The sequence below is a fragment of the Pelophylax lessonae genome (genome assembly GCF_965119305.1).
Source record: "Pelophylax lessonae genome assembly, chromosome: 9".
Taxonomy (NCBI): domain Eukaryota; kingdom Metazoa; phylum Chordata; class Amphibia; order Anura; family Ranidae; genus Pelophylax; species Pelophylax lessonae.
The window spans coordinates 259,886,752-259,913,577 of NC_138776.1; the positions used below are offsets into that span (position 1 = coordinate 259,886,752).

At 43.3% G+C, this 26,826-nt stretch overlaps 3 protein-coding genes across 3 annotated transcripts in view; all 3 read left to right on the plus strand.

The window, feature by feature from the left end:
- LOC309564412 (uncharacterized protein) overlaps positions 1-26,826 on the plus strand; it is a 1,531,146-nt gene that overhangs the window by 1,117,884 nt on the left and 386,436 nt on the right.
- The window catches only part of LOC309563458 (uncharacterized protein), a 223,901-nt gene that overhangs the window by 24,800 nt on the left and 172,275 nt on the right, over positions 1-26,826 (plus strand). The window lies entirely within an intron of this gene.
- LOC309563463 (uncharacterized protein) lies at positions 1,429-25,624 on the plus strand (the record flags this gene model as incomplete). Its single annotated transcript, XM_082267854.1, has 8 exons — positions 1,429-1,471; positions 2,600-3,877; positions 12,311-13,635; positions 13,829-14,057; positions 14,459-14,646; positions 23,009-23,158; positions 24,004-24,031; positions 24,396-25,624. 8 exons carry the CDS (start codon positions 1,429-1,431, stop codon positions 25,622-25,624), a joined length of 4,470 nt encoding a protein of 1,489 aa, XP_082123980.1.

Below are 26,826 nucleotides of genomic sequence, written 5' to 3' on the forward strand. Positions count from 1 at the left end.
ATATTAGCCTCTCGTTTTGCATAGCCTATTCTCGCTTCATCTGCAGTGAAGTGACTATTGCCTGTGCATTGCACAGATAATTGTGGTCTGATTATATAGAATATTCATTTATGGTTTATACTATACCTGGAGAAAACGTAATCTTGCTTTATTTTTACTTTCATTATTGAGCTACAAATCACATTGCATTCATTGTTTGAAGTTTGTATTTTATGTAAAGTTACCTTTTTGTGTCATCTCAAGTTTGATCATTTATTGTGAATACATGACTCGTGAATAAATATTCTTATATATTCCATACTGTAGACTGTTTTCACTAAGATTGGTATATGCTTTTAAAAAGAAATTAATCAATAAAAAGAATTCGCTACATATTGATTTGTGGAAATAAGTTGAGATTCTCCTACCGCACAGATCTTTGCTTATTGACATAAATAGACACTGTTATATTCAGAGCAGTATAAATATTCTGACAGTCTGGATGGTGACTATATCATTGTGTGTGTCAGGTTCCTATAAGGTGTCAGGATGTCACTGTCTATTTCTCCATGAAGGAGTGGGAGTATTTAGAAGGACACAAGGATCTCTACAAGGACGTCATGATGGAGAATCAGCCTCCCCTCACATTACCAGGTAAGAGGAGACTTTATTGTAAAGGAGAGAGCAGTACGGAGGGTCCACCTAGATCCCCCATCATCTGATAAACACATAGAAACAATGTATTCAGTCAGTGTGTGTGTTTCCTACAGATGGATCCAGTAATGGGTACCCACCAGAGAGATGTCCCCGTCCTCTGTATTCCCGGGATTCCACACAGGAAGATCACACCATCCCTCACCATCATCAGGTAGATGGATTCAGTAATGGGAACCCATCAGAGAGATGTCCCCGTCCTCTGTATTCCCAGGATTTCACACAGGAAGATGACAACTATGCTCAACCATATCAGGTAGATGGTACTAACCAATTGGAACGCCAAAAGAATTTTAAGCTATGAAATGACATTCTTCTATGTAATTACGTGTTCCTTTTTATAAATGTATTCTGTCATCTTTGGGGTTTAGCGTGAAGAACAGATAGACATCAAAGTTGAAAACAAAGAGGAATTAGAAGTGACGTCGGTGAGGGGAGATGGGCAGTCTATGGAGGAGGGAGGTTCTCTGTACTCCTGGGATTCCATAAAGGAAGATCACGACTATTCACACCATGATCAGGTAGATGGGACTGAGACATAGAACTCCAAAATAATTCTAATCTTTGAGATTGTTTAACAATATATAATCTCTTATCCCTTTTTTACTATTGTATTCTGTCATCTTTGGGGTTTAGGGTGAAGAACCAAAGGACATCAAAGTTGAGGTTAAAGTGGAAGAAGAAGAGACGTTGGTAAGTGGAGATCTGCAGTCTATGGAGGAGGGGAAGCCGATTATGAAAATTAAACTGGAGGAATCTTCTCTACATATGAACACAGGTAAGTAATACTTTTGTGAGTATAAAGTATTTATTTACATGGCAACATAGTTGAGGACACATATACAGTATGTCTATCAAAGTCACCCAAAACAAAAATTAAAGATGTCATAGTGGCCGGGGATTTATTTCGGCAGACAGGAAAATGAGATAATCAATTCACCCGCACAGCTAACCTGAACAACTAAGAGTTTGAAGCAAACCTTTTATGGCTGTAAATGCCTCATACCTCCTATAAACTACAGTATGTATATACATTGTCCCTTCAGAAAAGGTATGTGTCCATCAAATTCTCCCAAAGAGGAAAATAAGCAAAAACAATTCAATGAAAGTTGATCCAGAGGAAGGCAGAATACCCATATAAATCTCGACCCAGTTTTCTTTCAGGTTAAACAGAGTTCTTCCTGATCCCAAAAGTCAATCAGAAAACTTCATACAAGAATTACTATTTTTATATTTTTATAATAAGAAACACTTCCTCTCATTTTCTCAGTAATATACCGAGTCATCGAGAACCAGACTATTCCCCATCATCAACGTATCTACCCAACTGCCCAATGTATTGTTTATATTTTGTATACCATATGACAGAATCATCTTTAGTCCTCATCAGAAGAAAGTAATCATATTCATCCCTTCACCCAATGTTCCCAACAAATGAGGAGGAGATACTGTACACCATATGAAAGGTCCATCTCCATTCCTCAATAAAACGTCATGTTCCCAACAGATGAGGAGAAGATACTGTACACCATATGAAAGGTCCATCTCCATTCCTCAATATAACGTCATGTTCCCAACAAATGAGGAGGAGATACTGTACACCATATGAAAGGTCCATCTCCATTCCTCAATATAACGTCATGTTCCCAACAAATGAGGAGGAGATACTGTACACCATATGAAAGGTCCATCTCCATTCCTCAATGTCCCCAATAAATGAGGTTGAGGTCTTCAGTGTCTTTTTCATAGTATAACATCACCAGTGTGTTGTGGCTGTTTTGGTCTCTAATTGATATTGCTGTAATGATGTTTCTGTGAAGCTGCTGACCACTTGACCAACAGATGAGACATAAAACATGAAGAATGAATGAGGTTTTATAATGAATAATATTCTTCTTTCACACAGATGGACGCCATGTCTGGAATTCCTCAGAAGAAAATCCTATTCAGTCTTTGGATTGTAAGACAGAAAATGGCATTGTAAAATCTTCCCTAGGAGCGATCCATATTCCTCCAGATACACATCACAGACCTTACTGTGTGAATAGACCGTTGGCTTCCTCTAATCCTGAAGACTCCTTTGATAAATCACATAATGTTACCAGCAAAGCATGTCCCGCACTTGGCAGTGCGGAGAGATCTTCTGATAAATCCGATCCTCAAAGAACTTCTAGTGATTTAGATCTGCACATGGAGGATAACGTATCCCTGTGTTCTGAAGATGTAGAACAAGAGACCCCAACGCGTGAGCGTCCATTTCAATGTCCAGAGTGCGGGAAACGCTTCACTCGAAAAAACGTACTTATCGAACACCAGAGAATTCACACGGGTGAGCGCCCTTTTTCATGTGCAGAGTGCGGGAAATGTTTCATGCAGAAAGGAAACCTTCTTCTACACCAGAGAAGACACATTGGTGAGCGCCCTTTTTCATGCTCAGAGTGTGGAAAACGCTTCACTGCAAAACACAACCTTCTAACACATCAGAGAAGCCACACAGGAGAGTGTCCTTTTTCATGTGCAGAGTGTGGGAAATGTTTCACGCAGAAAGGAGACCTTCTTAGACACCATAAAATCCACACAGGAGAGCGTCCTTTTTCATGTTCGGAGTGCGGGAAAAGTTTCATTTGGAAATCTAGGCTTCTCACACATCAGAGAATGCACACGGGTGAGCGTCCTTTTTCATGTTCAGAGTGCGGGAAATCTTTTACTCAGAAAGAATACCTTCTTCTACACCAGAGAAGCCACACAGGAGAGCGTCCTTTTTCATGTGCAGAGTGCGGGAAATGTTTCACGCAGAAAGGACACCTTCTTAAACACCAGAGAAGCCATACAGGAGAGCGTCCTTTTTCATGTGCAGAGTGCGGGATATGTTTCACGCAGAAAGGAAACCTTCTTTTACACCAGAGAAGCCACACGGGAGAGCGTCCTTTTTCATGTGCAGAGTGTGGGAAATGTTTCATTCGGAAAAACAAACTTCTCATACACCAGAGAAGCCACAGTGGTGAGCAACCATTTTCCTGTTCAGAGTGTGGAAAATGTTTCACTCAGAAAGGAATCCTCCTAACACATAAGAGAAAACACACGAGCAAGCGTCCATTTTCATGTTCAGAGTGCGGGAAATCTTTTACTCTGAAAGAAACCCTTCTTGTACACCAGAAAAACACAGGAGAGCGTCCTTTTTACAGTTCAGCATGAGGAAAATGTTTTTCCCCCTGAAAGAAGGGGAAGCGTCCTTTTTCTTTCTCAGAATATATGATGGTTAAAATTCATACCAGACCTGAAGGGCCTAGTGTAATAAATGAGGGGAACCCTGCGTGACCTTATTTAAAACAATCCCATTGGCCTTTTTCGCATGGCTGGTGATTTCTGGCCAGTAAATGAAGGAGGCCGGTGATCTCACAGGTTGCTAACAACACTGCGGGTGCCGGCACCCACTGTTTCCCTAACAACTATTGACAGCAGAAGGAAAAAGCTGTTATAGACAGTAGTGGGAGAGAAACCAAGTGTTCCGATCCAACTGGGAGCTTATCCCTAGAGAAGAAAAGCATATGTAATAATGGAAGAGTTTGTATCTTTTACAAATGATCCTTTGTCCTGAAGTTTATCTGTGTCTGAGACTGTCACTTGGACTCCATGGAAAGTGGTCACACTTACCTTGTGACCACACGTATCATCCAATGCCGTAGAGTTTTTCTGTCTTCGGTGTGCCCAAGAGTGGTTCAGTATGTCTGAATTTTTCTTACACTGTGTTCACTTACTGAATAACATAAAATTAATTTATTTCCAACTTAGAAGTTGTTAATATCATGTGTCTGTTTTATTATAAGTGCAAAAAATTAGTTAAGAAACTAGTAATTGGGGCTATAGCGGTGCTGTATGCCCCCGTCCCGGGAGACAAAGGATAGCAAGACAATATTATTATAAAAAATAGCTTTATTTCAAATTAGAAATATTAAAATGACAACTAACATAATTATAGTAAATTTAAATCCATGACTACCCAAAACAGCAAGGGGAAATATAGAGAGATGGCCGGGGTTAGTTAGGTCAAAAAGAATTGATCCACAAATAAGGCAGAACCCCAATCCTTCTGAGGACAACAATGTCACTGGAAGGTCCCTGCAAGTTTGAAAAATCATATTTATGATTGATATGATTGATTTGATAGATGTATGTATTGCAAAAAGATTTTGAAAATGCAAGACAAAAAGTACATTATCTATAATATATTGATTTTCTTCTTTTTTATGTTTTCTGTTGCATATCAGTACTAACAGCCCCATGAACCTCTGCGAGTCTCTGGCACCTATTCTGCCCTGAAGAAGCCATTTTAGGCGAAATGCATTGGTAACCCGTACCCTGCACCACTATAGGCAAGCTCTATCTATATGTGGAGCTGGGTGTGAGTAAGGTGACCTACAGAGGCCCACACTTATGGTCTGGTTGATATGTGTTGGGGGTTGCATTTATGTTTATATGTTAGTTGTCATTTTAATATTTGTAATTTGAAATAAAGCTATTTTTTATAATAATATTGTCTTGCTATCCTTTGTCTCCCGGGACAGGGGCATACAGCACCGCTATAGCCCCAATTACTAGTTTCTTAACTAATTTTTTGCACTTTCAGTCCAGGGGTGATGGTGCTGTTGGTTGAGTGACTGAACGTTCATTTTTATAATTTAATCTGTTTTATTATAACTTGAGGTTCTGGACTTGAGGCTTATCTCCCCCACTTATATTATCGGAGTCAACACAGTACCAACAGAGCAAAAGTGGATGGAGCTTCCCCATCTGTGTAAAGAGAAGGTTCATAACTCAGAGACAGGGATTTGGGGCATGTGAAAATGAGAGAGGGCCTGTGAACTATTATACCATATGGAGAGCTGCCTTTGAAATTCCTTATCGCTTGCATATACATTCATGGGAGAGAGGAAGTAGGATTAACCCCAGGAGAAGTGGAGAGTGTAACCGGGCTTGACCAAAGGGATTTCCCCTAAAGTTACAACGCTGGTTACCCATGTAGGGGTGCCGCTCTCTGGTTATTGCGGGATTTACTGAGAGGGGAGCACGGATTTCTTCACCCAGCACCCACATTCTGAAACCACCACTGGGATTCACTTCTCTCTTCCAAGAGGATTTTTTGCACCTTTTTTGCACTTTCAAAGTTTATTCTATATACTTCATCTACGGACTCTTTGTGACACCAAATATTTTTTATGGACTTTTCTACTGGATCACTTATATGAATTTAGTTATATCACATTAATTTATCCAATCACCAGGCATCACTTATTTATTGGTGTTTGCTTTTTAGAGTGTATATCATCACTTGAAAAAAAATTTTTTAGACACCTCTACTATTTATTTATTTATATTCCTGTATTTCACCTGGTATCAATCACTATATATTTATTAAATTTCTCACTTCGGAAACCTTTATATTGCAAGTATTCACACGGCACCACCACTGCCATCTAGTGTTCTAATTTTATCTATGTTTTTTAATTAGCACTAGCCACTTTAATTTTGCACCACATCACCCATTAACATTTTATCACAGATAATATTCTTTTATTTTATCTATTTATTGGTTTAGGGCAATTGCCCTTAATCACCTTATTTCTGCACCATATCATCTATTAATGTTTTATCACAGATAACATTTGTGTATTTTACCTATTTATTGGTCTAGTGCAAATTGCCCTCAGCTGGTGGGCGTTTATTAATAACATCATTTGTGTATTTGATTGTGGTGTATTGCTTACATTTGCCTAGTGTGTATAAGGAACACTTTTTTCTCCCATTTATTTATTTATACTATTTGGCAGCGCCAACTTACCCTATCACTTTACATGGAAGGAATGAGGGTGGGAATGTGAGTTAGAGACATGGAGGTGAAGGAGGATGGGAGTGAGTCTGAGAGATTTAGAAGGAAGGATGATGGAAGCGTGACTGTGAGACATGGAAAAAAAGAGGGCGGGCAGGGAACTGAGAGACATGGAGGGAAAAAGGATGGGAATATGGCAGAGAGACATGGAGGGAAGAAAAACAGCAGGTAGACTGTGAGACGTGGAAGGAAGGAGGACGAGAATATGATTGAGAGACAGGGAGCATAGGAGGATGACTGAGAGACATGGAGCATAGGAGGATGACTGAGAGATGTGAAGCATAGGAGGATGAGAGTTAGGTTAAGAGACATGGATGGAAGGAGGATGACTGACAGACATGGAAGGAATGAGGGTGGGAATGTGACTAAGAGACATGGAGGGGAAGGAGGATGGGAGTGAGTATAAGAGATATGGAAGGAAGGATGATGGAAGCGTGACATGGAAAAAAAAGATGGTGGGCAGGGACCTGAGAGACATGGAGGGAAAGAGGATGGAAATATGGCCGAGAGACACGGAAGAAAGAAGAACAGGAGGTAGACTGTGAGACGTGATAGGAAGAATGACGAGAGTTTCACTGAGAGACATGGAGGATAGGAGGATGACTGAGAGACCAGGACGGAGGATGGGAGTGAGGTTGAGAGAGATGGAAGGAAAGAGATTGGGAATATGACTATGGCATGTGGAAGGAAGGAGGATAGGAATGTGACTGAGAGATGGAAGGACGATAGATGGGAAAGTTACTGAAAGACATGGAAGGGAAGGAGGATAGGATGTGACTGAGAGACATGGAAGGAAGGGGGATGGGGGTGTGATGAAGATATGGAGGGGAAGGAGGATGGGAATGAGTCTGAGAGATAAGAGGAGGAAGGATGTCGGAAGTATGACTGTGAGTCATGGAAAGAAAGAGGGTGGGCAGGGAACTGAAAGACATGGGAGGAATAAGGGTGGCAATGTGGCTTAGAGACATGGAGGTGGAGGATGGGAATGAGTCTGAGAGATATAGAAGGATGGATAACAAAAACATGACAGTGAGACATGGAACGAAAGAGGGTGGGCAGGGGGCTGAGAGACATGGAGGATAAGAGGATGGGAATATGGCAAAGAGATGTTGAAGGAAGAATAACAGGAGGTGGACTGTAAGACGTGGAAGATAGGAGGATGAGAATGTGACTGAGAGACGTGGAAGAAAGGAGGATTGGAAGGATGACTGACAGACATGGAAGGAAAGAGATTGGGGATGTGACTTAGGGACATGGAAGGAAGAAAGATAGGGATGCCACTGGAAGACATGGAATGAACAAGGATAGGAGGATAACCAAGAGAAATGAAAGGAAGGAGGACAGGTATGTGACTGAGATTTGGAAGGAAGGAGAATGACCAAGAGACATAGAAGGAAGGAGGATAGGAATGTGACTGAGGGATGTGGAAGGAAGAAGGATGGGAATGTGACTGAAAGACATGGAATGAAGAAGGGTAGAGGATAACCAAGAGACATGAAAGGAAAGAAGACATGAATGTGACCGAGGGACATGGACTGAAGGAGGATGGGAATATAACTGAAAGACATGGAATAGGATAGAGGATAGGAGGATGACTGAGTGACATGGAAGGACTAAGGGCATAAATGTTTTGAAGATACATGGATGGAAGAAGGATGCCTGAGAGAAATAGAAGGAAGGATGATGGAAGTGAGGCTGAGAGACACGGAAGGAAGAAGGATGGGAATGTGACTGGAAGAATATGGAAGGAAGGAGGATGGGAATGTCACTAAGGGGCATGGAAGGAAGGCAAATAGGAATATGACTGAAATACATGGAATGAAGGAGAACAGGAGAATAACCAAGAAACATGGAAGGAGGGAGGAAATGAATGTGACTTAGGGACATGGAAGGAAGGAGGATAGGAATATAATTGAGTTACATGGAATGACAGAGGATGACTGAGAGACATAGAAAGAAGGAGGATGGGAATGTATTGAACATGTATGGATGGAAGGAGAATGACTGAGAGACATGGAGGGATGGAGGATGGAAGCATGGCTAAAAGACATAGAAGGAAGGAGGGTAGGAATGTGATTGGAAGACATGGACAAAAGGAGGAAGGGAATGGGACTTTGATATGTGGAAGGAAGGAGGATGGGAATGTGACTAAGAAACATGGAAGGAAGGAAGATGGGAATGTGACTGACGGATATGGAAGGAAGGAGGATAGGTGGATCACTGAGAGACATGGAAAGAAGGAGGAGGATATCTGGATGACCAAGAAACATGAAAGGAAGGATGATGGGACGGGGGCTGTGAGACATGGAATGAAGATGAATGGAATGGAGGGAACCAATCATAATGGGCTCACTGGCGGAGTAGACTCAGGAACTCGGTGCCAAAACCTCACCAATAGAATGTCTGAGATATGTAAGAAGCTGTGAAGGGGTTTAACTCTCCAGAATATACCAAACACTGAAATGTTTTTTGGGGTGGACTAATTATATCATTGCAATCACTGGAACAATGCATAATGTCCCCCAAATACTTTAGAGGTAAAGCTGCAATTCCCTTGTTCCACACAAGGTTGCACTCTTATGTTTATGGAATGGCCGCACAGACAGGAAGTGATTTTAGAACCAGACAGGAAGTGATTGCACAGATAAACAGGAAGTTCCGGGTCAGAGGTGAGTTGGGAGGAAGCAGAGAGGAGACATTGCTGGAACTGGCAGTAGAGGAGGTAATAGGATATTTTTTTCTATATACACCCCCCCCCCCCACCGTCATGTCCGTCCTCTTCCTCCATAGTCACTGCAACGTCCTACAAATATAAAAGTGTGGCGCTATTTTATTCAATCACGGCGGCTACTGGGGTATGACGACACCAGCTGAGTAGTATTTCAGAGCAGAGTCTATATAATCTGTGTTATCAGGGCAGGATTTGTAACAAGCGCCAGTGCCTCCACTCAATCAGGGCTTGTGATTAGCAAGTGAAATCTCAATTGAGAAATCTATAATCCATATAGACCGTAATCCACACAGCATGGTGTTTAAATGTCCATATATGGAAGAAATAACATTCATTGAACCATCCAACATAAGATATTTTCCTCATAGGAATATGAAATCATTAACAGTGTCTCATTGAGGGGGATGTTACCACTTACTGGGACATTATCCAGTAACAGACAAGGGATGTGTCTGGATGGTGACTGTATCATTGTGTGTGTCAGGTTCCTATAAGGTGTCAGGATGTCATTGTCTATTTCTCCATGTAGGAGTTGGAGTATTTAGAAGGACACAAGGATCTCTACAAGGACGTCATGATGGAGAATCAGTCGCCCCTCACATCACCGGGTAAGAGGAGACTTTATTGTAAAGGAGAGAGCAGTACGGAGGATCCACCTAGATCCCCCATCATCTGATAAACACATAGAAACAATGTATTCAGTCAGTGTGTGTGTTTCCTACAGATGGATCCAGTAATTGGAACCCACCGGAGAGATGTCCCCATCCTCTGTATTCCCGGGATTCCACACAGGAAGATCACACCATCCCTCACCATTATCAGGTATATGGAACTGAGCAATTGGAGCGCCAAAATATTTTAAGCTATGAAATGACATTTTTCTATGTAATTACTTGTTCCTTTTTATAAATCTATTCTGTCATCTTTGGGGTTTAGCGTGAACAACAGGAAGACATCAAAGTTAAAAATAAAGAGGAATTAGAAGTGACGTCGGTGAGGGGAGATGGGCAGTCTATGGAGGAGGGAGGTTCTCTGTACTCCTGGGATTCCATAAAGGAAGATCACGACTATTCACACCATGATCAGGTAGATGGGACTGAGACATACAACTCCAAAATAATTCTAATCTTTGAGATTGTTTAAGAATATATAATCTCTTATTCTTTTTTTACTATTGTATTCTGTCATCTTTGGGGTTTAGAGTGAAGAATCGAAGGACATCAAAGTTGAGGTTAAAGTGGAAGAAGAAGAGACGTTGGTGAGTGGAGATCAGCAGTCTATGGAGGAGGAGAAGCCAATTATTAAAATTAAACAGGAGGAATCTTCTCTACATATAGAAACAGGTAAGTAATGCATTTGTGAGTATAAAGTATTTATTTACATTGCGACATAGTTGAGGACACATATACAGTATGTCTATCAAAGTCACCCAAAACAAAAATTAAAGATGTCATAGTGGCCGAGGATTTATTTCGGCAGACAGGCAAATTAGATAATCAATTCACCCGCACAGCTAACCTGAACTGCCAAGAGTTTGAAGCAAATCCTTTATTGCTGTAAATGCCTCATCCCTCCTATAAACTACAGTATGTATATACATTATCCCTTCAGAAAAGGTATGTGTCCATCAAATTCTCCCAAAGAGGAAAATAAGTAAAAAAAAAAAAATCATTGAAAGGTGATCCAAAGGAAGGCAGAATACCCATATAAATCTCGGCTCAGTTTTCTTTCAGGTTAAACAGAGTTCTTCCTGATCCCAAAAGTCAATCAGATAGCTTCATACAAGAATTACTATTTTTATATTTTTGTAATAAGAAACACTTCCTGTCATTTTCTCAGTAATATACAGAGTCATCGAGAACCAGACTATTCCCCATCATCTACGTATCTACCCAACTGCCCAATGTATTGTTCATATTTTGTATACCATATGAAAGAATCACCTCTAGTCCTCATCAGAAGAAAGTAATCATATTTATCCCTTCACTCAATGTTCCCCACAAATGAGGAGGAGATACTGTACACCATATGAAAGGTCCATCTCCATTCCTCAATATAATGTCATGTTCCCAACAAATGAGGAGGAGATACTGTACACCATATGAAAGGTCCATCTCCATTCCTCAATATAACGTCATGTTCCCAACAAATGAGGAGGAGATACTGTACACCATATGAAAGGTCCATCTCCATTCCTCCTCTGTACTTAAAAGCATTCAAAACACCAACTTTGGCTGTTTTGAATGCTGTAAGTTTTTTTAATTCTGCGCCGCCAGTACCCGGAAGTGATGTCGTCATAATATCACTTCCGGCGGAGACCCGGTCAGACGGCGGCGGTGCAGGTAGGATTACCGGGTCTCCCGATGGGACTGAAGACCCGGGCGAGCCGCGGAAGGTGGCAGGAGGGGGGGCGGGGACGTCCCCTCCCGCTCCTTGTAAAGACAGCCGACCGTCAGCTATAGACACCGATACCGGGGTGATGCCTCTAGCTGCAGGCATCACCCCGGTGCAAGCACTTTCCCGAAATATCGGCAATATCGGTAAATCCAAAGGCCGATTCCGATATATCGGGGAAAGTGCATATCGGCCACTGATATATCGGTGTTGCCGATAATCGGTTGATCTCTACTAGGTCTAAGTCCATCTCCATTCCTCAATATAATGTCATGTTCCCAACAAATGAGGAGGAGATACTGTACACCATATGAAAGGTCCATCTCCATTCCTCAATATAACGTCATGTCCCCAACAAATGAGGAGGAGATACTGTACACCATATGAAAGGTCCATCTCCATTCCTCAATGTCCCCAATAAATGAGGTTGAGGTCTTCAGTGTCTTTTTCATAGTATAACATCACCACTGTGTTGTGGCTGTTTTGGTCTCTAATTGATATTGCTGTAATGATGTTTCTGTGAAGCTGCAGGGACCAACAGATGAGACATAAAACATGAAGAATGAATGTGGTTTTATAATGAATAATATTCTTCTTTCACACAGATGGACGCCATGTCTGGAATTCCTCAGAAGAAAATCCTATTCAGTCTTTGGATTGTAAGACAGAAAATGGCATTGTAAGATCTTCCCTAGGAGCAATCCATATTCCTCCAGATACACATCACAGACCTTACTGTGTGAATAGACCGTTGGCTTCCTCTAATCCTGAAGACTCCTTTGATAAATCACATAATGTTACCAGCAAAGCATGTCCCGCACTTGGCAGTGCGGAGAGATCTTCTGATAAATCCGATCCTCAAATAACTTCTAGTGATTTAGATCTGCACATGGAGGATAACGGATCCCTGCGTTATGAAGCTGTAGAACAAGAGACCCCAACGCGTGAGCGTCCATTTCGATGTCCAGAGTGCGGGAAGTTTTTCAGTTGGAAACAAGGCTTTATTGTGCACCAGAGAACTCACACGGGTGAGCGTCCTTTTTCATGTTCAGAGTGCGGAAAATGTTTCACTCGAAAAGCTGCTCTTACCAAACACCAGAGAATTCACAAGGGCGAGCGTCCTTTTTCATGTGCAGAGTGCGGGAAATGTTTTACTCGCAAAAAGAGCCTTCGTACACACCACAGAAGCCACACAGGAGAGCGTCCTTTTTCATGTGCAGAGTGCGGGAAACGTTTCAAGCAGAAAGGAGACCTTCTTACACACCACAGAAGCCACACAGGAGAGCGTCCTTTTTCATGTGCAGAGTGCGGGAAACGTTTCATTGGGAAAGACAGACTTCTCATACACCAAAGAATCCACACAGGTGAGCGTCCTTTTTCATGCTCAGAGTGTGGAAAACGTTTCACTCATAAGCAAAACCTTCGAACACATCAGATAAAACACACGGGCGAGTGTCCTTTTTCATGTTCAGAGTGCGGGAAAAGTTTCACTCAGAAACAAAACCTTCTAACACACCAGAGAAAACACACGGGGGAGTGTCCTTTTTCATGTTCGGAGTGCGGGAAAAGTTTTGTTTGGAAATCAATGCTTCTCACACATCAGAAAACGCACACCGGTGAGCGTCCTTTTTCATGTTCAGAGTGCGGGAAATGTTTCATGCGGAAAGGAGATTTTCTTACACACCAGAGAATTCACACAGGAGAGCGTCCTTTTTCATGTGCAGAGTGTGGGCAATGTTTCACTTGGAAAGAAGGACTTCTCTCGCACCAGAGAAGCCACACTGGTGAGCAACCGTTTTCATGCTCAGAGTGTGGAAAAAGTTTCACTCGGAAAGGAAACCTCCTAACACATCAGAGAAGTCACAGGGGCGAGCGTCCTTTTTCATGTTCAGAGTGCGGGAAATCTTTTACTCGGAAACACACCCTTCATGTACACCAGGAAAACCACACAGGAGAGCATCCTTTTTAAAATTCAGTGTGAGGAAAATGTTTTCCCCCTGAAAGAAGGGGAAGCGTCCTTTTCCTTTCTCAGAATATGAGATGGTTTCTCTTAAAATAATAAATTACTTCATTATATAAATTCTTGAGAAGTCACATGGGTGAGCGTCTTTTCTTATGCCAAGAAAGAGTGCGGAAAAACATTCACTCGGAAAGCAGCACTTTCTGAATGCCAAAAACACCTTATGGTTGAGCTTACATTTTTATGTTCAGAGTGCAGGAAAGGTTTCCCTCAGAAAGGCTTCTTACACACCAGAGAAGCCACACTGGTGAATAACCATTTTCATGTGCAGAGTGCGGTAAATGTTTCACTTAGAAAGAAAAGGCTTCTTATACACCAGAGAAGCCACACTGGTGAGCGTCCTTTTTTGTGTTCAGAGTGGGGGAAAGGTTTCATTTGGAAAGTAGACCTTCTTCCACTCCAGAGAATTCACATGGGTGAGTGTTTTTTTCCGTGTTCAGGGTCCAGGAATGGTTTCACGTGGAAAGTAGACCTTCCTCCAAAAAGACTATAGGTCGCTCAGGACCTATCCTCCATTCCAGAAGATTCACGTGAGTGAGCTTTTTTTTTGTGTTTAGAGTACGGGAAAGGTTTCACTTGGAAAGTAGACCTTCTTCCACTCCAGAGAAGCCACACTGGTGAGCGTCCTTTTTCATGTTCAGAGTGGGGGAAAGGTTTCACTTGGAAAGTAGACAGTAGACCTTCTTCCACTCCAGACAATTCACATGAGAGAGTGTTTTTTTTCCATGTTCAGAGTACGGGAAAGGTTTCACTTGGAAAGAAGGCCTTCTTCCACTCCAGAGAATTCACGTGAGTGAGCGTCCTTTTTCGTGTTCAGAGTACCGGAAAGGTTTCACTTGGAAAGAAGGCCTTCTTCCACTCCAGAGAGGTCACATGGGTGAGCGTCCTTTTAAATGTTCGCAGTGTGGGAAGGCTTTCAAAGTGAGACCAACTATAAGTAGACAACAGAGAACCCGTACCTGCCGATGTTGGTCAGAAAAGGGTGGTTGCATTTCTCAAACATTTACATCTGTAGGACAATTGCATGATCAAAGACCACTTCAGCTCCGGAAGGTTTTTCCCTTCCAGGCCATTTTTTGCTATTCCTGACTCTGGGACCTTGATTTCCAAATGAAATGCAAAACTTCCCACAGTCCTTTAATGATTTGGGCAGTCATGTCATCTGCTGGTGGTGGCCCATTGTGTTGTGTCGGTAAACAATACAGAGCTCTGTACAGATGGAGCGATCTCTCTGTTTCTCATCCCTGCAAATTACCAGGTAAAGAAGTGCTGTGCCGAATAGCAAAAAAATGGCCTGGTCATGAAGGGGGTAAAACCTTCCGCAGCTGAAGTGCTTAAAGCATGATATATTTGGCATCTATTTACTTGACGTAACATCATCTTTTAAATTTGAATAAACAATTTGGCATTATATTGTGTTTTTGTGCATTAAAATCCATTAAAGTTTTTTTTTTTTTTTTTTAAAACTGCGCTTGAAAAACCGCTGTGCAAATATCGTGTGACATTGGCAGTGCCCACCATTTTATTCTCTAGGGCCTCTTCTAAAAAAAATATATATATATATATATATAAAAAATGTTTGGGGGTTCCAAGTTGTTTTCTAGCAAACAAATGCAGATTTTTACATGTAGTAGAGGAATGCCAGAATTGGCCCGGACTGAAAGTGGTTAAAATTCGTACCAGACCTGAAGGGCCTGGTGTAACAAATGAGGGGAACCCTGCGTGTCCTTATTTAAAGCTATCCCATTGGCCTTTTTCGCATGGTTGGTGATTTCTAGCCAGTAAATGAAGGAGGTCGGTAATCTCACAGGTTGCTAACAACACGGCGGGTGCCGGTACCCACTGTTTCCCTAACAACTATTGACAGCAGAAGGGAAAAGCTGTTATAGACAGTAGTGGGAGAGAAACCAAGTGTTCAGATCAAACTGGGAGCTTATCCCTAGTGAAGAAAAGCATATGTAATAATGGAAGTGTTTGTATCTTTTAAAAATGATCCTTTGTCCTGAAGTTTATCTGTGTCTGAGACCCTGTTTATCTGTGTCACTTGTACTCTGTCACACTTACCTTGTGACCACACATATCATCCAATGCAGTAGAGTTTTTCTGTCTTCGGTGTGCCCAAGAGTGGTTCAGTATGTCTGAATTTTGCTTACACTGTGTTCACTTACTGTATGACATAAAATGTATTTATTTCCAACCTAGAAGTTTTTAATATGGCATGCCTGTTTTATAATAACTTGAGGCTTATCTCCCCCACTTATATTATCTGCACCAGCACAGTACCAACAGAGCAAAAGTGGATGGAGCTCCCCCGCCTGTGTAAAGAGAAGGTTCATAACTCAGAGACAGGGATTTGGGGCATGTGAAAATGAGAGAGGGCCTGTGAGACATGGAAGGATGGAGGACTGAGTGACATGGAAGAATGGAGGATGGGAGTGTACCTGTGAGACATGGAAGGAATGAGGTTGGGAATGTGACTTAGAGACATTGGAGGGGAAGGAGGATGCAAGTGAGTCTGAGAGATATGGAAGGAAGGATGATGGAAGCGTGACTGTAAAACATGGAAAAAAAGAGGGCGGGCAGGGAACTGAGAGACATGGAGGGAAGAAAAACAGGAGGTAGACTGTGAGACGCGGAAGGAAGGAGGTCAGGAATATGACTGAGAAACATGGAGCATAGGAGGATGACTGAGAGACATGGAGCATAGGATGATGACTGAGAGACATGGAGCATAGGAAGATTGCAGTTAGGTTAAGAGACATGGATGGAAGGAGGATAACTGACAGACATGGAAGGAATGAGCGTGGGAATGTGACTTAGAGACATGGAGGGGAAGGAAGATGGGAGTGAGTCTGAGAGATATGGAAGGAAGGATGATGGAAGCGTGACTGTGAGACATGGAAAGAAAGAGGGTGGGCAGGGAACTGAGAGACATGGAGGGAAAGAGGATGGGAATATGGCAGAGAGACATGGAAGGAAGAAGAACAGGAGGTAGACTGTGAGACGTGATAGGAAGGAGGATGAGAGTTTCACTGAGAGACATGGAGGATAGCAGTGGCGGCTGGTGCTCAAAATTTTTTGGGGGGGGAGCGCAGAAAGAAAAATGTAATAGGTATTGCTTCGCGGCAAAAAACGCGGTAAAAAAATTGCATGACTTTGAGGTCATGGTACAGGCATGGCACAGGTGATGGTATAGGCATGGCACATGTGATGGCATAGGCATGGCACAGGTGATGGCACAGGTGATGGCATAGGCATGGCACAGGTGATGGCATAGGCATGGCACAGGTGAGGGCACAGGTTGGCTTCAATCACTTACCTTCTGACGGCGGCGGGATTCCGGGAACTGAGACGAGCAGCGCCGTGGACGTCCTCCTCTTCAGTCTTCTGTCTTCCGGTTCGGGCGGTGGGAAGGAGATCGGGCGGTGACGGTGCGTGACTGACGCATGCACCGGCACCGCCCCCATTGCGAGTCAGCGATGTCCTGGATGATGATTGGTCCAGGCTGGAGACTGGACCAATCACAGCCAGGATATCACGAAGGTGGGGGTGGCTCAGTGCTTTTTCCTGCGCCCAGGTTACGCCCCCAGAAGGCAGCCAATCGGTGCCTCTTCTGGGTCGTAAACCCTCCCCCATAGCCACCAGGCCCAGCGCATAGGCCTGCGAACACAATTTTTTTTTTTTTTCAAAACTTTATTTGTTCTTTTTGTCATTTTTCTTTTTTAGGGGGGGGCGGCGCTCTGGCGCCCCCTATGCACGGGCCGCCACTGGAGGATAGGAGGATGACTGAGAGACGTGGAGATAGGAGGATGACTGAGAGACATGGAGGATAGGAGGATGACTGAGAGATAGGGATGCACCGAAATGAAAATTTTGGGCCGAAACCGAAACCGAAAATGCAGGATGCCCTTGGCCGAAAACCGAAACCGAAACCGAAAATGACTTTTTCCCCCAAAAAAATTTGAAATGGATAGAACAGGGACATAAACCAAAAACAGGCAGCGACGTACACCTACACCTGTCGCTGCCACCCTGTCACAGTATATGTACTGTGATGGGTTGGCAAGAGGTTAATTTAATTACCAATGGTATTTGTATTATGAGGCATGAGGGGTTAATGTATTGTCACTGCTGGTCACTCATCTATTAGTGACTGACCAGTGGCAGGTAATTAACCCCTTTGTGCTGCATTAGTGCAACCAGTGTTAATTAACACTGACACTGGTTGCACTAATGCAGCACAAAAGGGGTTAATTAACTGCCACTGGTCAGTCACTAATAGATGAGTGACCAGCAGTGACAATACATTAACCCCTCATGCCTCATAATACTAATAGCATTGGTAAGCTGCCTCAGCTCCCCTCCCCCCTCCCCCACTGCCTCAGCGTCCTCCTCCTCGGGTGTCCTCTCCTGCATTCAAAAGTCCCGCCTCTGGCCGGCGGCACCGCCTCTCAATGATGTCCCTACTACTCTGTGCATTATGAATGGACATACTAGGCGGGGGGCGGGGCGAGCGGCCGCTATAGAGAGAACTATTGTGATCCTTCACTGTCAGCTCCTCACGTCTATGTATGAATGAGAACTGAACTGAGCTGACACCGGGCGGGGGGGCGGGCGGAGCGGCCGCTATTAGCTGTGACTATGTGAGAGCTTCTCTTCCTTGTCAGCGGAGATACGTGCCTGTCAGGGAAGTGAAGCTCTCACATAGTCACAGCTAATAGCGGCCGCTCCGCCCGCCCCCCCGCCCGGTGTCAGCTCAGTTCAGTTCTCATTCATACATAGACGTGCTGAGCTGACAGTGAAGGATCACAATAGTTCTCTCTATAGCGGCCGCTCGCCCCGCCCCCCGCCTAGTATGTCCATTCATAATGCACAGAGTAGTAGGGACATTATTAAGAGGCGGACGGCCGGCCAGAGGCGGGACTTTTGAAACCTGCCCTGCGCTGCGCTGCGCCCTCCTCCTTCCCCACGGCGGCCATTTTTATTTTCGGCACTGTTAACCCATTATCGGCCGAAATGAGAGAGGCTCATTTTCGGCCGATAATTTCGGTGGCCGAAATTTCGGTGCATCCCTACTGAGAGACATGGACGGAGGATCGGAGTGAGGTTGAGAGAGATGGAAGGAAAGAGATTAGGAATGTGACTCTGCTGTCCTACTATATCTTAGCTGACAGCCAGTTAACAAAACAGACATAAATAGCGTTGTGTTTTATTCCAAAACTGAATTTACTTCTATCAATAGTTCTGTAAACTGCAATCCAATCAGAGAGACTTAGAATTACAATATGTATTACATGTGACACTTTGCTAATAAGCACAACATTAAACATTACTATGCAGAAAGTTATATTAAAATGATATATCAAACACACAACAGTGCAGTCCAAGTGTAAAATGAACTTTGGGAAATAATAAACAGACTTACAGGCATTTGTGTATCTAGGGGCAAATATGGAGATCTTCACTTGTCTGCATCAGAACTAAAATGGCTTCTGTATCTGAGGTAAAATCTTTATGTGGTAACCAAAGTGAAAACTTTATGTTGTTCAAAAAGAAACTTTATTAACAAAGGCAAGCCTTTCTGTTTCTTCCTCTGAGGAACTGAACTGCAATTGCAACAGGCTACCACCAGGTGTCCTCAAAATGAAAATATTATAGACAATTCTATAATAGACAGCACAGTGATTATGGCATGTGGAAGGAAGGAGGATAGGAATGTGACTGAGAGATGGAAGAAATATAGATGGGAAAGTGACTTATCACGTACCTGGTGGAGACCAAGCTGTAGAGGGGGCTTCTCTTGCACCTCCTGTCCAACACCCCTGGTAGAGATGACAGGCGATGTAGGACACAGAGTGACACGAGGGCCAGTATAGCAGGTGGTGTATTGACAGGAGACTGATGGCTGTGGATCACTGGATGAACACCTGGAACTCGGTGATGCTGGATGAAAAGGCAGGAGCGAAGCTGGAACACAAGCCAAGGAGTCGTCAAAAGCTGGACAGCACGGGTACAGGAACGTGAGACAGGAGAGAAGTCAGGATACAAGCCGAAGTCGGTACACAGTCTGGCAGCGAGGTACAAAAGCAGAAGGCAAGAGCAGGGTCAGACACAAGCCGAGGTCACAGGTAAGCAGGCAGGAATCCAGAGGAGAGTCAAGGGCAAGCCGGGTCGGTATAACAGGTAATCCAGAAGCAAGTCAGGGCACAGGTAAACAGGAACAAGCTGAAAGACCACTCAGCAATATGCTCCTGTCACCGCTCAGTGTAAATAGGCCATTTGGCGGCAATTATGTGCGCACGTTGCGTATACGCGTTCGCGCATGCGCATACGCACATTTCTTCCTGTGTACCTGCGCACAAACGTCTGGGTCCAGCTGAGCGTCTCTTACAGACTGAAATACATGGAATGAAGTAGGATAAGATGTGATCGAGAAACATGGAAGGAAGGAGGATAGCATGTGACCGAAAGACATGGAAGAAAGGGGGATGGGGGTGTGACTGAAAGATATGGAGGGGAAGGAGGATGGGAATGAGTCTGAGAGATATGGAAGGAAGGATGTCGGAGGCATGACTGTTAGACATGGAAAGAAAGAGGGTGGGCAGGGAACTGAAAGAAATGGGAGCAATGAAGGTGGCAATGTGGCGTAGAGACATGGAGGTGGAGGATGGGAGTGAGTCTGAGAGATATAGAAGGAAGGATGACAGAAACATAACAGTGAGACATGGAAAGAAAGGGCAGGGGTGGGCAGGGGCTGAGAGACATGGTGGATAAGAGGATGGGAATATGGCAAAGAGACGTTGAAGGAAGAATAACAGGAGGTGGACTGTAAGAAGTGGAAGGAAGGAGGATGAGACTGTGACTGAGAGACATGGAAGAAAGGAGGATTGGAAGGATGACTGACAGACATGGAAGGAAAGAGTTTGGGAATGTGACTTAGGGACATGGAAGGAAGAAAGATAGGGATGTCACTGAAAGACATGGAATGAACAAGGATAGGAGGATAACCAAGAGAAATGAAAGGAAGGAGGACAGGAATGTGACTGAGAGACATGAAAGCAAGGAGGACGTGAATGTGCTTGTGAGACATTGAAGGAAAGAGAATGGGAATGTGACTGAAAGACATGGAATAAAGGAGGATAGCAGGATACCCAAGAGACCTGAAAGGAAAGAAGACATGAATGTGACCGAGGGACATGGACTGAAGGAGGATGGGAATATAACTGAAAGACATGGAATAGGATAGAGGATAGGAGGAGTGACATGGAAGGACTAAGGGCGGAAATGTTTTGAAGATACATGGATGGAAGAAGGATGCTTGAGAGAAATAGGACGGATGATGGAAGTGAGGCTGAGAGACATGGAAGGAAGAAGGATGGGAATGTGACTGGAAAAATATGGAAGGAAGGAGGATGGGAACGTCACTAAGGGGCATGGAAGGAAGGCGAACAGGAATATGACTGAAATACATGGAATGAAGGAGAACAGGGGAATAACCAAGAAACATGGAAGGAGGGAGGACATGAATGTGACTTAGGGACATGGAAGGAAGAAGGATGGGAATATAATTTAGTTACATGGAATGACTGAGAGACATAGAAGGAAGGAGGATGGGAATGTATTGAACATGTATGGATGGAAGGAGAATGACTGAGAGACATGGAGGGATGGAGGATGGAAGCATGGCTAAAAGACATAGAAGGAAGGATGGGAATGTGATTGGAAGACATGGACAGAAGGAGGAAGGGAATGGGACTTTGATATATGGAAGGAAGGAGGATGTGAATGTGACTGACAGATATGGAAGGAAGGAGGATAGGTGGATCACTGAGAGACATGGAAAGATGACCAAGCTGGATGACCAAGAAACATGAAAGGAAGGAGGATGGGAAGGGGGCTGTGAGACATGGAATGAAGATGAATGGAATGGAGGGAACCCATCATAATGGGCTCACTGGCGGAGTAGGCTCAGGAACTCGGTGCCAAAACCTCACCAACAGAGTGTCTGAGATATATAAGAAGCTGTGAAGGGGTTTAACTCTCCAGAATATACCAAACACTGAAATATTTTTTGGGGTGGACTAATTATATCATTGCAATCACTGGAACAATGCATAATGTCCTCCACATACTTTAGAGGTAAAGCTGTAATTCCCTTGTTCCACACAAGGTTGCACTCTTATGTTTATGGAATGGCTGCACAGACAGGAAGTGATTTTAGAACCAGACAGGAAGTGATTGCACAGATAAACAGGAAGTTCCGGGTCAGAGGTGAGTTGGGAGGAAGTAGAGAGGAGACATTGCTGGAACTGGCAGTAGAGGAGGTAATAAGATATTTTTTTCTATATACACCCAGTAACCCCCCCCCCCGTCATGTCCGTCCTCTTCCTCCATAGTCACTGCAACGTCCTACAAATATAAAAGTGTGGCGCTATTTTATTCAATCATGGCGGCTACTGGGGTATGACGACACCAGCTGTGTAGTATTTCGGAGCAGAGTCTATATAATCTGTGTGATCAGGGCAGGATTTGCAACAAGCGCCAGTGCCTCCACCCAATCAGGGCTTGTGATTAGCAAGTGAAATCCCAACTGAGAAATATATCATCCATATAGACCGTAATCCACACAGCATGGTGTTTAAATGTCCATCTATGGAAGAAATAACATTCATTGAACCATCCAACATAAGATATTTTCCTCATAGGAATATGAAATCATTAACAGTGTTTCTGTGTGTCTCATTGAGGGGGATATTACCACTTACTGGGACATGATCCAGTAACAGACAAGGGATGTGTCTGGATGGTGACTGTATCATTGTGTGTGTCAGGTTCCTATAAGGTGTCAGGATGTCACTGTCTATTTCTCCATGGAGGAGTGGGAGTATTTAGAAGGACACAAGGATCTCTACAAGGACGTCATGATGGAGAATCAGCCGCTCCTCACATCACCGGGTAAGAGGAGACTTTATTGCAAATGAGAGAGCAGTACGGAGGGTCCACCTAGATCCCCCATCATCTGATAAACACATAGCAACAATGTATTCAGTCAGTGTGTGTGTTTCCTACAGATGGATCCAGTAATGGGAACCCACCAGAGAGATGTCCCCGTCCTCTGTATTCCCGGGATTCCACACAGGAAGATCACACCATCCCCAACCATTATCAGGTATATGGAACTGAGTAATTGGAGCGCCAAAATATTTTAAGCTATGAATTGACATTCTTCTATGTAATTACTTCTTCCTTTTTATAAATGTATTCTGTCATCTTTGGGGTTTAGCGTGAAGAACAGAAAGACATCAAAGTTGAAAATAAAGAGGAATTAGAAGTGACGTCGGTGAGGGGAGATGGGCAGTCTATGGAGGAGGGAGGTCCTCTGTACTCCTGGGATTCCATAAAGGAAGATCACGACTATTCACACCATGATCAGGTAGATGGGACTGAGACATAGAACTCCAAAATAATTCTAAACTTTGAGATTAACAATATATAAACTCTTATTCCTTTTTTACTATTGTATTCTGTCATCTTTGGGGTTTAGGGTGAAGAACCAAAGGACATCAAAGTTGAGGTTAAAGTGGAAGAAGAAGAGACGTTGGTAAGTGGAGATCAGCAGTCTATGGAGGAGGAGAAGCCGATTATGAAAATTAAACAGGAGGAATCTTCTCTACATATAGAAACAGGTAAGTAATACTTTTGTGAGTATAAAGTATTTATTTACATTGCGACATAGTTAAGGAAACATATACAGTATGTCTACCAAAGTCACCCAAAACAAAAGTTAAAGATGTCATAGTGGCCGGGGATTTATTTCGGCAGACAGGCAAATGAGATAACCAGTTCACCCGCACAGCTAACCTGAAGAGCCAAGAGTTTGAAGAAAATCCTTTATTGCTGTAAATGCCTCATCCCTCCTATAAACTACAGTATGTATATACATTGTCCCTTCAGAAAAGGTATGTGTCCATCAAATTCTCCCAAAGAGGAAAATAAGTAAAAAAAAAAATCATTAAAAGTTGATCCAGAGGAAGGCAGAATACCCATATAAATCTCGGCCCAGTTTTCTTTCAGGTTAAACAGAGTTCTTCCTGATCCCAAAAGTCAATCAGAAAGCTTCATACAAGAATTACTATTTTTATATTTTTGTAATAAGAAACACTTCCTGCCATTTTCTCAGTAATATACCGAGTCATCGAGAACCAGACTATTCCCCATCATCAACGTATCTACCCAACTGCCCAATGTATTGTTTATATTTTGTATACCATATGACAGAATCATCTCTATTCCTCATCAGAAGAAAGTAATCATATTTATCCCTTCACCCACTGTTCCCAACAAATGAGGAGGAGATACTGTACACCATATGAAAGGTCCATCTCCATTCCTCAATATAACGTCATGTTCCCGACAAATGAGGAGGAGATACTGTACACCATATGAAAGGTCCATCTCCATTCCTCAATGTCCCCAATAAATGAGGTTGAGGTCTTCAGTGTCTTTTTCATAGTATAACATCACCAGTGTGTTGTGGTTGTTTTGGTCTCTAATTGATATTGCCGTAAAGATGTTTCTGTGAAGCTGCTGACCACTTGACCAACAGATGAGACATAAAACATGAAGAATGAATGAGGTTTTATAATGAATAATATTCTTCTTTCACACAGATGGACGCCATGTCTGGAATTCCTCAGAAGAAAATCCTATTCAGTCTTTGGATTGTAAGACAGAAAATGGCATTGTAAAATCTTCCCTAGGAGCAATCCATATTCCTCCAGATACACATCACAGACCTTACTGTGTGAATAGACCGTTGGCTTCCTCTAATCCTGAAGACTCCTTTGATAAATCACATAATGTTACCAGCAAAGCATGTCCCGCACTTGGCAGTGCGGAGAGATCTTCTGATAAATCCGATCCTCAAAGAACTTCTAGTGATTTAGATCTGCACATGGAGGATAACGTATCCCTGCGTTCTGAAGCTGTAGAACAAGAGACCCCAACACGTGAGCGTCCATTTCAATGTCCAGAGTGCGGGAAACGCTTCACTCGAAAAAACGTACTTATCGAACACCAGAGAATTCACACGGGTGAGCGCCCTTTTTCATGTGCAGAGTGCGGGAAATCTTTCATGCAGAAAGGAGACCTTCTTAGACACCATAAAATCCACACAGGAGAGCGCCCTTTTTCATGCTCAGAGTGTGGAAAACGCTTCACTGCAAAACACAACCTTCTAACACATCAGAGAAGCCACACAGGAGAGTGTCCTTTTTCATGTGCAGAGTGCGGGAAATGTTTCACGCAGAAAGGAGACCTTCTTAGACACCATAAAATACACACAGGAGAGCGTCCTTTTTCATGTTCGGAGTGCGGGAAAAGTTTCATTTTTAAATCAAGGCTTCTCACACATCAGAGAACGCACACGGGTGAGCGTCCTTTTTCATGTTCAGAGTGCGGGAAATCTTTTACTCAGAAAGAATACCTTCTTCTACACCAGAGAAGCCACACAGGAGAGCGTCCTTTTTCATGTGCAGAGTGCGGGAAATGTTTCATGCAGAAAGGACACCTTCTTAAACACCAGAGAAGCCATACAGGAGAGCGTCCTTTTTCATGTGCAGAGTGCGGGATATGTTTCACGCAGAAAGGAAGCCTTCTTTTACACCAGAGAAGCCACACGGGAGAGCGTCCTTTTTCATGTGCAGAGTGTGGGAAAAGTTTCATTCGGAAAGACAAACTTCTCATACACCAGAGAAGCCACAGTGGTGAGCAACCGTTTTCCTGTTCAGAGTGCGGGAAATCTTTTACTCGGAAAGAAACCCTTCTTGTACACCAGAAAAACCACACAGGAGAGCGTCCCTTTTACAGTTCAGCGGGAGGAAAATGTTTTTCCCCCTGAAAGAAGGGGAAGCATCCTTTTTCTTTCTCAGAATATATGATGGTTAAAATTCATACCAGACCTGAAGGGCCTGGTGTAACAAATGAGGGGAACCCTGCGTGTCCTTATTTAAAACGATCCCATTGGCCTTTTTCACATTGCTGGTGATTTCTGGCCAGTAAATGAAGGAGGCCGGTGATCTCACAGGTTGCTAACAACACTGCGGGTGTCGGCACCCACGGTTTCCCTAACAACTATTGACAGCAGAAGGGAAAAGCTGTTATAGACAGTAGTGGGAGAGAAACCAAGTGTTCCGATCCAGCTGGGAGCTTATCCCTAGAGAAGAAAAGCATATGTAATAATAGAAGAGTTTGTATCTTTTACAAATGATCCTTTGTCCTGAAGTTTATCTGTGTCTGAGACTGTCACTTGATCTCCGTGGAAAGTGGCCACACTTACCTTGTGACCACACGTATCATCCAATGCCGTAGAGTTTTTCTGTCTTCGGTGTGCCCAAGAGTGGTTCAGTATGTCTGAATTTTGCTTACACTGTGTTCACTTACTGAATAACATAAAATAAATTTATTTCCAACATAGAAGTTGTTAATATCATGTGTCTGTTTTATTATAACTTGAGGTTCTGGACTTGAGGCTTATCTCCCCCACTTATATTATCTTCACCAGCACAGTACCAACAGAGTAAAAGTGGATGGAGCTTCCCCTTCCCCCTTCATCTGTGTAAAGAAAAGGTTCATAACTCAGAGACAGGGATTTGGGGCATGTGAAAATGAGAGAGGGCCTGTGAGACATGGAAGGAGGGAGGACTGAGAGACATGGAAGAATCGAGGATGGGACTGTATCTGTGAGACATGGAAGGAATGAAGGTGGGAACGTGAGTTAGAGACATGGAGGGGAAGGAGGATGGGAATGAGTCTGAGAGATATTGAAGAAAGGATGATGGAAGCGTGACTGTGAGACATGGAAAAAAAAGAGGGCGGGCAGGGAACTGAGAGACATGGAGGGAAAAAGGATGGGAATATGGCAGAGAGACATGGAGGGAAGAAAAACAGCAGGTAGACTGTGAGACGTGGAAGGAAGGAGGACGAGAATATGATTGAGAGACATGGAGCATAGGAGGATGACTGAGGGACATGGAGCATAGGAGGATAACTGAGAGACATGGAGCATAGGAGGATGGGAGTTAGGTTAAGAGACATGGATGG